This window comes from Silurus meridionalis, chromosome 13 (genome assembly GCF_014805685.1).
Source record: "Silurus meridionalis isolate SWU-2019-XX chromosome 13, ASM1480568v1, whole genome shotgun sequence".
NCBI lineage: Eukaryota > Metazoa > Chordata > Actinopteri > Siluriformes > Siluridae > Silurus > Silurus meridionalis.
This window is the reverse complement of record NC_060896.1, coordinates 16,974,005-16,989,527: the sequence shown is the minus strand read 5'-3', so window position 1 is coordinate 16,989,527 and position 15,523 is coordinate 16,974,005. Positions and strand designations below refer to the sequence as shown.

The 15,523-nt window shown below is 40.9% G+C and overlaps 1 protein-coding gene and 1 long non-coding RNA gene across 10 annotated transcripts in view; one reads left to right on the top strand and one right to left on the bottom strand.

Annotated features, from left to right (window-relative positions):
• Positions 1 to 13,975, top strand: part of LOC124395676 — a 40,429-nt gene extending 26,454 nt beyond the window's left edge. The window contains exon 2 of the long non-coding RNA XR_006927663.1: positions 13,568 to 13,975. This is a non-coding gene — a long non-coding RNA (uncharacterized LOC124395676). The remainder of the gene's footprint in view (positions 1 to 13,567) is intronic.
• Positions 1 to 15,523, bottom strand: part of reln (reelin) — a 515,746-nt gene that overhangs the window by 258,425 nt on the left and 241,798 nt on the right. For all 9 annotated transcript variants that reach the window (XM_046864386.1, XM_046864387.1, XM_046864388.1 and 6 more), the window contains 2 exons: positions 3,032 to 3,183; positions 2,820 to 2,932 (listed from right to left, as the gene is read on the bottom strand). In XM_046864386.1, the coding sequence (XP_046720342.1) occupies positions 2,820 to 2,932; positions 3,032 to 3,183 (265 nt within the window). The remainder of the gene's footprint in view (positions 1 to 2,819; positions 2,933 to 3,031; positions 3,184 to 15,523) is intronic.

Genomic DNA, 15,523 nt, shown 5'->3' with positions numbered 1-15,523 from the left:
TCTCCAGAATGCATAGTTTTAACCAACTTTCTGTCTATCTCTCACAAAACAACCTCCATGATCCAAACCAGTCTGGCCTGAAATCGGCACATTCCACAGAGACGGCCCTTTTGGCTGTTTCTGAGAAACTGCATGCTGCTCGGTCAGCCAAGTTGTCATCTGTACTTATCTTCCTGGACCTTTCAGCAGCATTTGACACAGTCAACCACAAGAGTCTTTTGTCAACCTTTAAGAGCCTCGGTATCCGCGGAACAGCATGGGAATGGTTTGCTTCCTACCTGGAAGGTCGCTCATACCAGTTAACATGGAGGGTGTAACGGCTGCTGTAGGTTTTCTTCTGATTAAAAGAATGACGCTTCAACTGATGTCGTAACATTTAATATCTTTATAGCCATCGCTATCTGTTTCATATTTCAACACCACTTGAACATTAATCTCTTCACATAACATCATGACAAATTAACAGATGAAATCTAACGATTAAACCACATACCATGTGCGCTTTCAATCAGAAATACAGGAGACATCAGAAGATATTTATATAGGCATTTCTTTTCACAAACACTTTTTACTATAGGATAGCTCTCAGCATGCGTGCATTTCTTTGTGGATCGGAAAACTAAAATGGCTAGCTCGATCATGTGACAAATTCAACCAATGATGAATGTATTTCTCCTAAAGGTGTCACTATTACACAGTTTTATAACACAATTTCTAAATAAACATTTATACATTATACCTCATTTGTGAACTAAATACTTTTCCACAATTTAAATTACTGACATACTTAATAACAATTACAATCTTTTCTAAGACAGCTACAGAGGGGCTCCACTTCTGTCCCGTGCAGACTCACCACTGGTGTCCCTCAAGGCTTGGTACTTGGTCCCCTCCTTTTCTCCCTCTATACCCACTCCATTGTTGAGGTCATATCCTCACATGGGTTTTCTTACCACTGCTATGCAGATGACACTCAACTAATCTTTTCTTTCCCTCCATCAGATACCACAGCTTCCACTCGGATCTCTGCATGCTTGACAGACATATCTCCGTGGATGAGTGCTCACCAACTTAAACTCAACCCCAGCAAAACAGAACTGCTGGTCATCTCAGGTGATTCACCTCCAGGTCAAGATCTCCAAATAACACTTCATGACTCTCTGCTTTCCCCTTACCCACTGCTCGTAACCTTGGGGTAACCTTGGACAATCACCTGTCCTTCCTCCCACAAGTCGCTAATGTGGCTTGCTCCTGTCGATTTCTTCTCCGAAGGATCATTGGAAGGATTCGACCACTTCTGTCCACACAGGCTGCCCAGGTGCTTGTTCAGTCTCATTTCATTTCAAGACTCGACTACAGTCATTTCAAGACTCGACTACTGCAACACTCTGCTGGCAGGTCTTCCCCTGAACGCTTTTCGTCCACTGCAAATGTTCCAAAACGCAGCTGCATGACTTGTGTTCAATCTGCCTGAGTTCTCCCACACCACCCCACTGCTGCGCTCCCTTCACTGGCTTCCAGTAGCTGCACGTATCAGATTCAAAACACTGATGCTTCCCTACAAGGCCAAAAATGGACCAGCACTATCTTACCTCAGAGACCTAATCACATCTCGCACTGCACCACACTGTCTGAGATCCTCCAGAACTGCTCGACTGGAACCACCTTCTCTCAGAATGAGAGGTAAATATACTTCAAGGCTCTTCGCTGTTCTGGCACCGAGGTGGTGGAATGAACTTCCCCTAGATGTCCGTACAGCGGAGTCCCTGACTATCTTCAAGCGACGTTTGAAGACCTACCTCTTCCTGAAACACTTAAATTAGCACTTTCCAAGTTTGCTTTGTAGAATTCAAGAGTTACAGTATATTTATATAAAGTTTATAATCTTGCGTACCAGTGTAGATTTATTTATTGCTAGAGACTCAAAGCATAACAAATGTTAGATATTTAATTAAATTTTTCCAATTAAATAATTGAATTTAATCAACTTATTTGTGATAATTTAATTGATTGCTCATTTAAATCATTATAATAAAACGTGTATTGCAATAGTTTATTTTTTTATATATATAGCAGTAGTCTAGCCATCACAAATTGCCCCTTGTCAAACTCGCTTAAATCTTTACGCTTGCCTATTTTTTCCTGCTTCTAACACATCAGAAATGCAATTTAAAAAAAGTGTTATGTAGGACTACTTTTTGTCTTTCTATTCTTACTTTTGCACACTTTGTATATTGCACAACGTTTTTGTAGTATCTGATTCAGCTATATAATTAGCTAATTATACCATGCATGTGTTGATGCTTATAAATTTCATATGTAGGTTGAAACACAGTCATTAACTTGAACAGAAACAGCAGTGTAGGAGAACTGATTTTGAGTGAGGAACAGCCTCAGAAACTGCTCATAGCGCCCTATAGTAGCTCCACAAAACTTTAGGGTCCACCAGCAAGGATCCCTGGATTTCAAAGTCTATTTATCTAAAATACCTTGTTTTCTTATAAGTAGGCTTTTGTTTGGTTAAACACATTCTTCAGTTTCTCTCTTTTCTCTCTCTCTCTCTCTCTCTCTCTCTCTCTCTCTCTCTCTCTCTGCCTCACACACACACACACACACACACACACACACACACACACACACAGATTTTGTGTCGTTTTCACCCGAGTTAGTAGTATAGGGCAGTATAGGGCACCATGTGGCAGCTTCTTACAGTAAAGATAGACATTCAATACATTTTTAATTTCACATTATGCACCTCTTTAAAATAAGGTTTTCAGAAATCCTCGAACATTGTTTTATGAAAAATAAAAAAAGCTTACCTTGTAGGCTGAAAAATGAAGTGTGTCCAACAGAACATGTCGTCTGCCTTTTAATTGGCCAAAAAGAATAACATCATTGTCATGCGACTCCCCTGGATCACAGCCTCCTGCACCTTCAGATATGTTCACATACATATAGGTATTCCATGTAAAACTACATGTTAATCTGCAAATTGTTATACTTTATACAAATATATCATAGAAATTCATACCCATAGTAAAACGGAAGCGTAAGTTGCCATACATTGTTGTATCCAGGTAGGGGGTGCACACTTTTCTGTTTCCATACCCAAGGAACACTAGTGCATAACCTGACTTAATTTCTCCACACTGAGTACCATGCACTGCTCCCTCAATGTTCCAGCTAAAGTGGAAAATGGAGTTTAGTTAGAATATAACTTGGAAGAAAAAACAGTGTGTGTGTGTGTGTGTGTGTGTGTGTGTGTGTGTGTGTGTGTGTGTAAAAATGCTGTAAATTGAGAAGTTTTTAAAAATGTGTTATCTGTGGTTAGTGCTCTAAGATGTTTGGAGCAACCTATTAGCGAGTTCCATCAAACCCTGTGTGCAATTGTACCAAGAAGAATTTATGCTGTTTTACATGCAAAAGGTGGTCACACCAGATACTGATTTAATTTTATTTCTGTTCATTTACTTTCCATTTCTAAATTGATAAAAAAATAAATATAAAAACATAACATAAAAACATAAAATATTTTTTAGATAAAGTATATGCTTTGTAAGCTTTGCTAAGACATACACATTGCGAGTTTAAATGTGTGTATATCATTCAAGACAAAGCTGATAAAAACATAGCAAAACACCTGCAACACATTTGAACACAATAGAATTAACAAAATACAAAGCAGGCATCGTCACAACTCATTGTTTTTTGGAAATTTCTGATTAGAGCAAGACCATTAACTTTTTTTTATTATTATTACACAGCCACAGATTTATGTAACCACCTTCCATAGTCCAGGACTCATGTCAGTTGAATATTGTCTTCACTCAAGTATTCTTACAGAAATAAATCAATTACTAGAGTTCACATATAGTGTTTTGATAAACGTGGGCCATTAAAACTCCCCAAAAATGTTCCTTTCCATCCTCACTGCTGGCTTCCTTAATGATGACAAAATATGTGATAATTTGCCAAGCCTATAATTGCAGATGGCTTATAGAGGATATAAAATAGCCAATACATACAGTATTACAGTTTGTTTGTTTTTTTACCTTTTGTCAGCATTAAAATCAGAAAATACACAGATACCAAATATGCCAGCTACCAAATATTCCCAAAACATAAGATGACAGTCTCCTATTTTAGATTTATTTGCTGGGAGTTTTTTTATTTTAACATTTAATCTCTACCGCTTTTTATATCTCTTGTCTAAATAATCATTTATTAATGTGTTTTTAATTATTGTATCCTTCACATCCTGTTAGCTGCATTCCCCTTTAATTTTTGGAAGAGCACTTTTTTCTTGCCCACAAAACTATGTACAATTGGATGTTTCATCTTCAAAATGTCATGTGTGTAATATATCAGACATAAAGCATCTTCTGCTTACAGCCCACTTTCACTCTTAACAACGGATGTCTATTCAGCGTTTAGCAGAGTGGATGCACGCAAGGCAGCTGGCCCGGACGGTATACCGGGACGTGTTCTCAGAGCATGCAATGGACAACTGGCAAAGGTTTTCACTGACATTTTCAACCTGTCACTGGCTCAAGTCATGGTTCATACATGCAGACCACAACCATCATACTGATCACTAAGCTCAGTGACCTTCACTTGCAGATTGATTCTGAACTTTCTCACCAACAGACCTCAATCTGTTAGGTTGGGCAACCAGGTATCCTCAACCCTCATTCTGAACACTGGCATCCCACAGGGCTGTGTTCTGAGCCCACTAGGGTTAGGTTTAAGAGCTTCCCACCACTACTAAGAGCTTATCGTGGACTTTCGGAAATCCAACAGCAGGAGATATTTCCCAGTGAACATCAGTGGAACTGAGGTAGAGCGAGTCTCCAGCTTTAAGTTCCTGGAAATTCACATCTCTGAGGATCTGTCCTGGCACCAGAATGCTTTAGCTCTGGTTAAGAAATTACAACACCTGTACTTTTAGAGAAATCTCAAGAAAGTTTATCTGTCTCCAGGGATTTTAATGAGTTTATACCGTTGCATCATCGAGAGCATCCTGACCAACTCCATTTCTGTATGGTACAGAGGCTCCACTGTGAACACAAGGCCCTGCAATGGGTGGTCAAAACCGCCTGACGCATCACTGGCACCCAACTACCTCCCATTAAACACCTTCACCACAGCAGATGTCTGTGCAGTTTACATCCCAGACACAAAATATTAAACCTCCTACCATCAAGAAGAAGATACAGCAGGTTCAGGGACAGCTTTTTTCCATCTACCATCACACTACTGAACTCTACACTACGCCATTCCATTCCAGACCCCATACCAGAAGAATTGACCGGCTGTGCCAGGACAAGTCCTTGGAGGAATTCGGAACAACTGTTCATCTTGAACAATACAGACCCTCAGCAGATGGATTATCAATGCTATTACGTCCTCCTAGGAGTCCTCTGGTCTCCCCGCACCATTCGGGGGAGTGCACTCGACCCGGAGGGTGGCAGCCTCTAAGACTTGGTCCTATGGAGTGTCCCTCCAAGACCTTTGTGAAGCTGCGGGCTGGTCCACCCCGCTGACCTTTAGCAGGTTTTACAACCTTGACCTCTGCGCCACTCCTGGCACCCCTCTCCTTCGACCTAGCTGTGCTCATTCAGACTAGTCAGGGACTGGTCAATGTAGCAGTATTGGACTCTCATTCCCAAAGCGTTCCAATGTAGCTCGAGTTCCTGTAAGGGAACGTCACCAGGTTTATATATGTAACCCTAATTCCCTGAGCGAACGAGATGCTGCGTCTCCATGCCACACTGCCAGCATCCCTGCAGCGCTTCCTTCTCTCTTACAGAAGCTAGCGCCAGCTTCACTTCATGTGCTTTTTATAGCTTCCTGGAGGCGCTTTCCATTAGACGGATTACACATGTGATTCAGAGTGTGAACAAAGTGGCAACGTTCCCAAATACTTGTTGACACAGTGTCTTATTCCCATAAGTAACCAGGGTTACATACGTTATATGTTCTTGGGCAGTGGGCACCATCCTCTGTAGTTTTTTGATGCTTGACTTTGTAGTTGAGCCTAGACTAGAAAGTTATGCACAGTCCAGACTTGATGATGGCTGAGTAGAACAGTGTGAACAGCTCCTGTGGCAGGTTTAACTTATTTAGCTGGCAAAGGAATTACATCCTCTGTTGGGCCTATTTAACAAGGGAGTCAATGTGATTGTCCCACATTAGGCCCTGAAAGATGGTTGTGCCAGGAAACTGAATGACTCCACTGCTGCAGTGCTGTTCATGATTGTGACTGGGGGAGTGTGGGGGTTTCTCCAGAAATCCACAATCATTTCCATTGTTTTCTTAAGTATTGTAAGTATTGTAAGCATTGTTAAGTCATAACAACTCATAACAAGAAGTCATAACTACATAAAGAACACATCCCTGGGCGGCACCACTGCTGATGTGGCTGTTTGACATTAATTTTCTCAGTCTCACTAGCTGATGCTACTTAGAATCTGTCAAAAAGCTGCCTATCTACCAACAAATAGAGCTAGGAACAGAGAGCTGGGTTAGTTTTGTCTGCAAGAGAGTAGGGTTAATAGTATTAAAGGCTGAACAAAAGCATGAGCATCAAAAACAAGATCATCACATAAGTCCCCAATTTGTCCAGATGTTGCAGGATAAAGTGCAGCCCCATGTCCACCACATTATCCACAGACCTGTTTGCTTGGTAAGCAAACTGCAGAGGGTTCAGCAAGGGTCCAGTGATGTCCTTTATATAGGCCAACACCAGTCTCTCAAATGACTTCATGACCACAGATGTTAGGGCAACAGGTATGTAGTTATCAAGTTTTAATGGGTGAAATATGTTGTAGCTCCCCTAAAAGCAGAGCAGCAATTTGAGAACAGTTTGCCGCCACAGGCTGATGATTATTTATTTATTTTTTCTGTTGCTCATTTTTAAGTAATCTTCTGATTAACAAGTAACGCTGTTGTGAAACGCGAACTGTCTTTGTTTTGGCTGATTTCTGCTGCAACTAGAGTTAGGCGAGCTACCCCTTGACCCTGACTCAATGCGTTACAAGTGGCACCCAAACATTTTGTCTCTGGCCTCGAATTTTTCATGTCATCTACACAGATGCAGAGTGATTAATGTCGCTGAGAATGCTGTGAATCTCATGAAGACGTGGGTGAGTGGTACTGGGTCGATTCTAACGCGTGTGAGCGTGAGCAGCCCGAAAGACGTGGTGGACATTCTCTGTTGCAGATACGAGGTATTTGTTTTCACACGTTTGTGAATTTCTAGGGAACATGGAAACAATCTCTGTATGATTGGATGTGCAACATTTTGCACTGGATTTATCCAGGAATTTAACTGTTGTTGATTCATTATTTTGTAATTTGAACTTTTCAACGCTCACAGCTGTTGTGGACTGAGATTGATTAACAAAGGAACCACTATAATAAGGTAAAAAAAAATATTATAATTTCATTTTGGTTTTGAACTGTTCTTATCTCTTAAGGACATTTCTAAAATATTTAATATTTCTTATGCATTGCCAACTTCTCCAAAGTTTATCCAAGTGTTTAGGTTTCATTTGCTACCCCTAAATTCCAGTGCAGGAGATTAATTCAAGTGAAATTTCGGGGGGGGGGGCAATGACATTGCTCTAATTCATTGCTTTGAATTTCATATTGTTTTGATTTAAACTTGATTTCATTTCAATGAGGTGACGTGTTAATGATTTAACTGACCATTCCACAGACCTTGAGTATCCACCCAGACAGAGAGTGCCGGTATCAGTTGATTGTCTGGAGTCACAGGTCAAATGTTGAGGTGAGGTGGCAACGCTGAGAAGATGCCTGAATGACTTACAGAAAAGTATTTTTGACCGCTGTACACAAAACTTGCACATTCCTTGTTCATATCAGTTACCTCCACAGGTTAGGCCTGTGGCTTCTTCTGCCCCACATGTCCAGATGCCAGCTGTACAAATACAGGATCCTCAATCCTTACAAGCTGAGGCACACACCAGGCTGGAGAATGTAGGCCTGGCTCAAAGCTCTCTGGAGTTGACCAATGCAACCAGAACCCTAGCTTTTGTCCTGTATCAATCAAGGCTGGAGCCTCCAGTGTTCCTGAATGATGGAAAAGTTCAGCCTGGTGACTGGCTTCAGCTTGTGGATGCCTATAGGGCCACTTTGGGCCTAAGAGACGCTCAGATTTTGCTTGAACTACCACGCTTTTTAGCTAAATAACCCAGGAAGTGTTTTACAGTACTGAGTTCACACGTCACATCTTGGACACAATTCTGCATACTGTTCAGGACTGTGTTTATTCCGTCTGATAACCAAGAACGTGTCTGGAGAGGTATTCTTGACCGTGTACAAGCCACTGGAGAACCATTTCCATTTGAATTTAAGAAACTCAAGTCTCCACCTCCAGAACAGGAACAGATTGATCTTATTTGCAAGCATGCACTTAAACGCTAAAGAGTTGCATTATACGGCATGCGCAGTACTTTAGTCATTGACCTCTTGATGCGTGCCCACTAGCTCCTCATGACCCAATGGTCGGAAATCTCATTTAAGCTGAAGGGGGTGGTATGGACGAGGAGCATGTTGTTCAACATGGTCTGCTGTATTATAAGAACACTAAAAAAGCAGCACCCAATGAAGCAGCTTAAGCTATTTGTTCCGGCAGTTGTTCGACCCACTGTGCTTAAATATTAGAGATGTTAGATTCTAGAGAGGGAGAGTGAGAGGGGATCAACTTGGAGGTGTACACATCATCGACAAATGGCTTGATGACCTGATGTGATCTCCAAGACAGCTCCATACTCCAAGGTGCGGGGGAGAAGACGGTCTAAAGAACAGCAATGGTCAAACTGTCCCGAGCCTTCAGAGAGGTGAAGTACATGCCAAGAAAATCCACAGCCACTTCCAAAACAGCTGAGACACCCAGAACATGTGGCAGGGCATCCAGGAGATCACGCACTACAAGACAACTTTACCTGCTTATGACGGTAACGCCTCCCTCCCAGATTCTCTGAACAACCAGTTTAAGGTCCAGAACAACATGGCAGCAAGGAAAACCACCCCTCCTCGCAACAACTAGGTGCTTTGTCTATCCATGGCTGAAGTGAAGAAAACTGTATGCAGAGTTAACCCGCAGAACTGCTGGACCAGACAACATTTCTGGCAGAATGCTCAGAACATGAGCAAAAAAGCTAGCAGATGTCTTCACTGACATCTTCAACTGCTCCCTGAGCAGCGCTATTGTTCCTATATGGCTCAAGGCAATGACCATCATCCCAGTGTCAAAGAAGTCTACAGTTTCCTGCCTCAATTACTATCGCCCCATCGCACTTACACCCATAGTAGTGAAGTGCTTCAAGAGGCCAGTCATGAGGCAAATCAAGACCCAGCTACCACCCTCACTGGACCTGTGCAGTTTGCATATCATCCAAACTGTTTCATGGGCCGGGGGCCCTTATGGCTGTGTGCTCAGCCCACTGCTGTTCACTCTGCTGACTCACGACTGTGCAGAAATGCACAACTCGAATCACATCATAAAGTTTGCCAATGACACGACCATTGTGGATCTCATCAGCAGGAACTACGAGTCAGCATACAGAAAGGAGGCTCAACAGTTAACAGTCTAGTGTTTCTGTTTCTGAACGTTGACAAAACTGAAGAGATGGTTTTTGACTTTAGGAGAGCACACACCATTCTCCACTGATCACTGAAAGATCCTCTGTGGAGATCATCAAGAGCACCAAATTCCTCTACTTCTTAAGAAGGCTGAGGAAAGCCCTTCTCCTTCCCCCCACCATAACCATGTGCCACAATTGAGATCATCATTAGCAGCAGCATTACTGCCTGGTTTGGGAACTGTGCCGTATCGGATCACAAGACCCTACAGAGGATAGTGAGGACAGCTGAAAAGATCATTGGAGTCTCTCTCCCCTCTATCACGAACATTTACACCACAAGCTGCATGCGCAAAGCCAACAGCATTGTAGAAGACCCCACACACCCCTTACACACACTATTCACTCTCCTGCCATCAGGTAATTGGTAATAGGAAATAGGAATTTATAATAGGAAAGAATTCAGGCCCTCACATCCAGATTGTGCAACCATTAAGCCATTAGGCTCCTCACCACACAGAACTGACTGTACAAAACTCACACACACTCACTTGACTGCGTGTTACTGAATTGTTACAACCTGTACTTAGCACACACTCAATACACATTTCACCTCCATGTCTTCAGGACCACCCATATTATATTAATCATATTATACTGTTTACATGCTGTTTTGCACCTATTGATTGCTGCTATTGCTGTTTTTGCAAAACATTGTGTTCATGTTTACAAGTACACTCTTATTTACAGTTCTTTTTTTTTGCACATTGTACTGTATAACATGGGTGGGAAGTAACGGAGTACAAATACTTCGTTACTGTACTTAAGTAGACTTTTTTGGTATCAGTACTTTACTCCACTATTTATTTTTCAGACAACTTTTTACTTTTACTAATTACATTTTTACACAAATATCTGTACTTTTTACTTTTTTAAACATTTTTAATTCGTTTTGTATTAACATTATATATATATATATATATATATATATATATATATATATATGGCTGTCAAAATTAAAATTATTGTAAACGGCACTAGATGTTATTAACGCTTTCAGCGCGCATTTCTGTTTTTACCATTTTTATAAAAAGTATAAATACATAAATAAATAACTAAATATAAAAGAGGCGAAATTAAAACCTCCAGCAAAACATACACTTATTCATGACGTCCCTTCTTTACTTAGATATACAATAAATAAATAAACTCCACCGAAAAAAAAAAAAAAAAAAAGCTTCTTGACTTGAAGAGGTGCACTTTCTCCGGTATTACCTTATGAGCTGTCCGTGTGGAAACATAGCAAAGGCTCTTAATGATGTCCACACGTCTCTGCACTGTTATAGCATTTATATTTAATCACTGTACATATGCTTACATATATATCACATGCTGTAAATATGCTACATATTTGTCTGCACTATTTGCATGATTGCTACTTTTTGCACTTCTGGTAGATGGCAAACTGCATTTCATTGCTGTGTACCTGTACAATGCAATGACAAGTTTCTATCTATCTATTTATCTATTTATCTATCTGTCTGTCTGTCTGGGTCAGGATCTCCAGGGCACACTGCGCGCACTTCCGGTTTCGCGGCGAGCACTTCCGGGTCAGCGGCCATCTTGCCGTTTTTCCTGCGCCTCCCGGTATATAAGGACCATCAAGGCTTTAGCTCCTGGCCATCCCAGCCAGTTAATTACAGACCTATCGCATTGACATCAAATTTATGTAAAGTTATGGAACGAATGGTAATGAGTAGATTAACTTTCATAATTGAAAGCAGAAACATTTTTGCAGCATGTCAGAGCGGATTTAGGAAAGGGAGAAATACGATGGATGCAATACTGTGTTTGGAATCTGAAATTCGTAAAGCTCAAATTCATAGAGAAGTATTGGTGGGAGTGTTTTTTAACGTGGAAAAGGCATATGATATGCTGTGGAAAGAAGGGCTCTTGATGAAACTGGAAAGCTTGAAAATTGGAAAAAAAGGAAGGATGTATAATTGGATTAAGGGCTTCTTGTTTGGAAGAACAATTCAAGTAAGAGTAGGGACCGCGTTATTTCGGATCCTTCCAATTGAGAATGGAACTCCCCAGGGAAGTGTGAGCAGCCCTATTCTTTTCAACTTCATGATTAATGACATCTATCATACTGTGGACGACGGAGTAGGTAGATCATTATACGCTGACGATGGAGCACTATGGAAAAGGGGCCGGAATGTTCTGTTTGTGGAAAGTAAAATTCAAAACACAGTAAGCGAGGTGGAGAGTTGGGCGAATAAGTGGGGTTTTCGGTTTTCTGTGGCAAAAACACAGGTGGTGTGCTTTTCGAAAAAGAGGAATATCCCAAGCTTGAATATTGAAATGTACGGTCATAAGTTGGAACAAGTTAAGTTAGTAAGGTTTTTGGGGATGTGGATGGATTCTAGATTAACTTTTGGAACGCATATTCAGAAATTGATAGACAAATGTAGGAAAGGAATGAATGTTTTGAGGTGCTTGTCAGGAATAGGATGGGGGGCAATGTGTCAGTCCCTGAAAAGAATCTATTGTGCTGTGATCAGATCAAATATTGATTATGGATGTCTAGTATATGGTTCTGCGAGCAGGACATTACTTAAAAAGATTGAGGTAATACAAAATCAGGCTTTGCGGATTTGTTGTGGTGCATTTAGATCATCCCCGGTAGCCGCACTACAAGTGGAAATGGGAGAATTGCCCGTAGAACTACGCAGGTTCAAGCTCTGACTAAGGTACTGGTACGGTGTAAAGGGTCATTTGGAAAATCATCCGGTTAGACTGATTTTGAGAGAATGTTGGGAATATGAGTGCAGGGAAATAACAAGCTTTGGTTGGATAGTAAGGAAGGAGGTGGATAAGTTGGAGCTGAAAAATCATGAAATTGCTCCTACTGTGGCTTTACCAGCAATTCCACCTTGGTTGTTTCATAACCCTGTGATAGATCTACAAGTTACGAAGTTATTGAGTAATCCAGGGAAGAATGTGCCAATTAAACTAATAGTTCAGCAGTACATCACTCGAGAGTATTATGGTGCACTGCAGGTATTTACGGACGGCTCTAAAGACCCAGAATCTGAAAGGACTGCAGCAGCAGTATATATCCCTGCTTTTGAGAAAAAGATTGCAAAAAGACTTTCAGATCAGGTGTCTGTTTTTGCTACTGAACTTTTAGCAATCATACTAGCCCTACAGTGGATAGAAGAAGTCCAGGGTTAGGGTTAAGAAGTGGTAAATCCGAATCGAGGAAAGACTTAATATTAGAAATTTTACAAAGTCTGTTTAGAATTAGGCAGCTGAGGGTGGACGTAAATTTTCTGTGGGTACCTGCTCATGTTGGTGTGGGTGGTAATGAAATGGTGGACATGCTAGCAAATAAAGCGCTGAATCATTCCCTGATAGACATCAATGTAGCGTTGAGTAGAGCTGAATTCAAGGCAGTGATCTCATCTGAAGTGGGTAAAAGATGGCAGGAAGTATGGAACAGTGGGACTAATGGAAGACATCTTTTCCTGATCCAGGAGAATGTTGGGAAAGAGAGGAAGAGATTGGGAAATAGGAGGAAGGATGTTATCATCACACGGCTAAGAATTGGACACGCTGCATTAAACAGTGATCTCTTTAGAATGGGTAAGCATGAATCGGGTAAATGTGACAAGTGTGGGGAACTGGAAACAGTGAGACACATTTTGTATAAGTGTCCTGCATACGAAAGGGACAGGTTCCAGTTGATCCAGGAATTAGGGTTAATAGGAGTGGGCAATATCTCTTTGAAGGTACTGTTGGGATGCGAGTATGGGCAATCAAGATCTCTTGAACTGTTATTTGAGTACCTTAAGAATACAGGGACTATAGACAGAATATAGGTAGTTATTTATTTCTGTAACCTTTTTAAATTTTTTTTTTTTTCCCCCCTATTCTGTGTTCGCTCCACACTCCAGATCAGTAGGTGGCGGTAATGCACCTTTCGTTGGTCTGCCAAACCGCCATAAAACACCATGAGAAGAAGAAGAAGAAGCTCCTGGCCAGATTATCTTATCGGCTTCCTAGCCCCTGAGATGATTCTTGCCATCCTGCCTGCTCTAGTTCCTGTTTCTGATCCTGATCATCCTGCCTGTTCTGGAACCTGTCCTTGACCTCTGTTCTGCCCTGCCTCTGGTTTTGAAGTTTGGACTGTTTTTGGTTTATGTTTTGCTGGTTTCTGGATTTTTGGACTGTTTTGGATTTTGGTTTTGTCTTTTCCTGCATTGCCCTTTTTGCCTGTTTTGACCCTGGATTGTTTTGGATTCTGTTTTTGCCTTTGCCCCTTGGCCTTACTTTATACATTAAATTCAGTTTTTTTTCCATAACCTTGTGTGCATCCTGCATTTGGGTCCTCCCATCCAGTCACTCTGCACCTACCTCTGCACCCGTGCTTTCTGACAGTCTGTCTGTCTGTCTGATATTAATATGATGTGAGGTCCAGTTAACAGCTAAAACGGGTAGAAGTAATAACTACTTTTTACTTAAGTACATGTCAGAGCCAAGATGTCTTTACTTTCACTTAAGTAAAAAGGTATAATCAGTACTTCAACTTTTACCTGCGTATTTTAAAACATGAGTATCTGTACTTCTACTTAAGTAATGGATGTGTGTATTTTGCCACCTCTGGTGCTATTTTGTTGTTTTGTGTATCTGTCCCACACTGTCTTGTATTGTAGTTGACCAGGTTGCACACAATGCACTTTATGTGGCTAGGGCAACTTATTTTAGTCTTTAGATCTGTGTTCTGTTATGTATCTCTGTGTTGTGTGATGTCACTTTATGTTGTTTTATGTAGCACCAGGGTTCTGGAGGAGTGTTATTTTATTTCACTGTGTATTCACTATTCACTATATATTTGAAATGAAAGCTTCTTGACTTGAGTCTCTTGTATCAGATAGCCTGGCCTTCACAATCCAATTAAGGTGGTTTGGGATGAGTTGGAATGAGTGAAAAGCAGCTAAAAATTCAACCATTCTGAGAACACCTTTTAAGATTTTTGAAAAAAACATTTCCAGTGACTAGCTCAAAAGGCTGACTGAGATTTTGCCAAGTTGCCAAGTTTGTGCAAAAGTTAACATCAAAGCAAAAAGTGTTTACTTAAAATATAAAATGTCAATTAAATATATTCTGAATTTACACATTTTTGCAGAATACATAATTCCATATTTGTTCTGTCATAATTTATATTTATTCTATTTCCTTTAAACCAATAGAAATAAATCAATATGACTAAGAAGGTGTCAGGGATCCACCTGCCACGCACCCTTTTGTGGCTCTCATGTCTCCGCTCTCCCTGGAGCTCCAGGCTTAACCACGTACACCTGAGGCTCATTGTCATTCATGCCTCCGCTCTCTCTGGTGCTCCAGGCTTAACTACGCACACCTGGGGCTCATCATCACTCCGCCCCCGCTCCTACATAAGCTCCTCACTCTCAATCACTCCCTTGTTTGTTATTGAATGTGTTGGATGTTACGTACTGCTGTATGTTTGTGTTCAGTGTTTCATACAGGACTCTATGCGATCCGTTCCATTCGGACTCTGCTCTCCTGTACCGGCTGCACTTCTCCTCCCTGCCCTGTTTCACTCGTACCCTGACAGAAGGTGTATCCAAACTTTGCTGATGGTTTTTTTTTTTGGCCCTGGTGTTAACACAAAAATGAATGCTCCAGACAAGCAAACTGCTAAAACTTTGGCTTTAATAGTGGTGACCACACTTGCTAATAATCAATTCAAGAACATATAACCTCTTATACCCGAATTACTGATATTCTATTGCTCTCAGGTGTTAATGTTTAACAATAGATTAAATGAAAATGAAAAGTGTAAAAATGGCAAACTTAAACTCATTCTAAAAGTCTAAGCCTCAAGCATT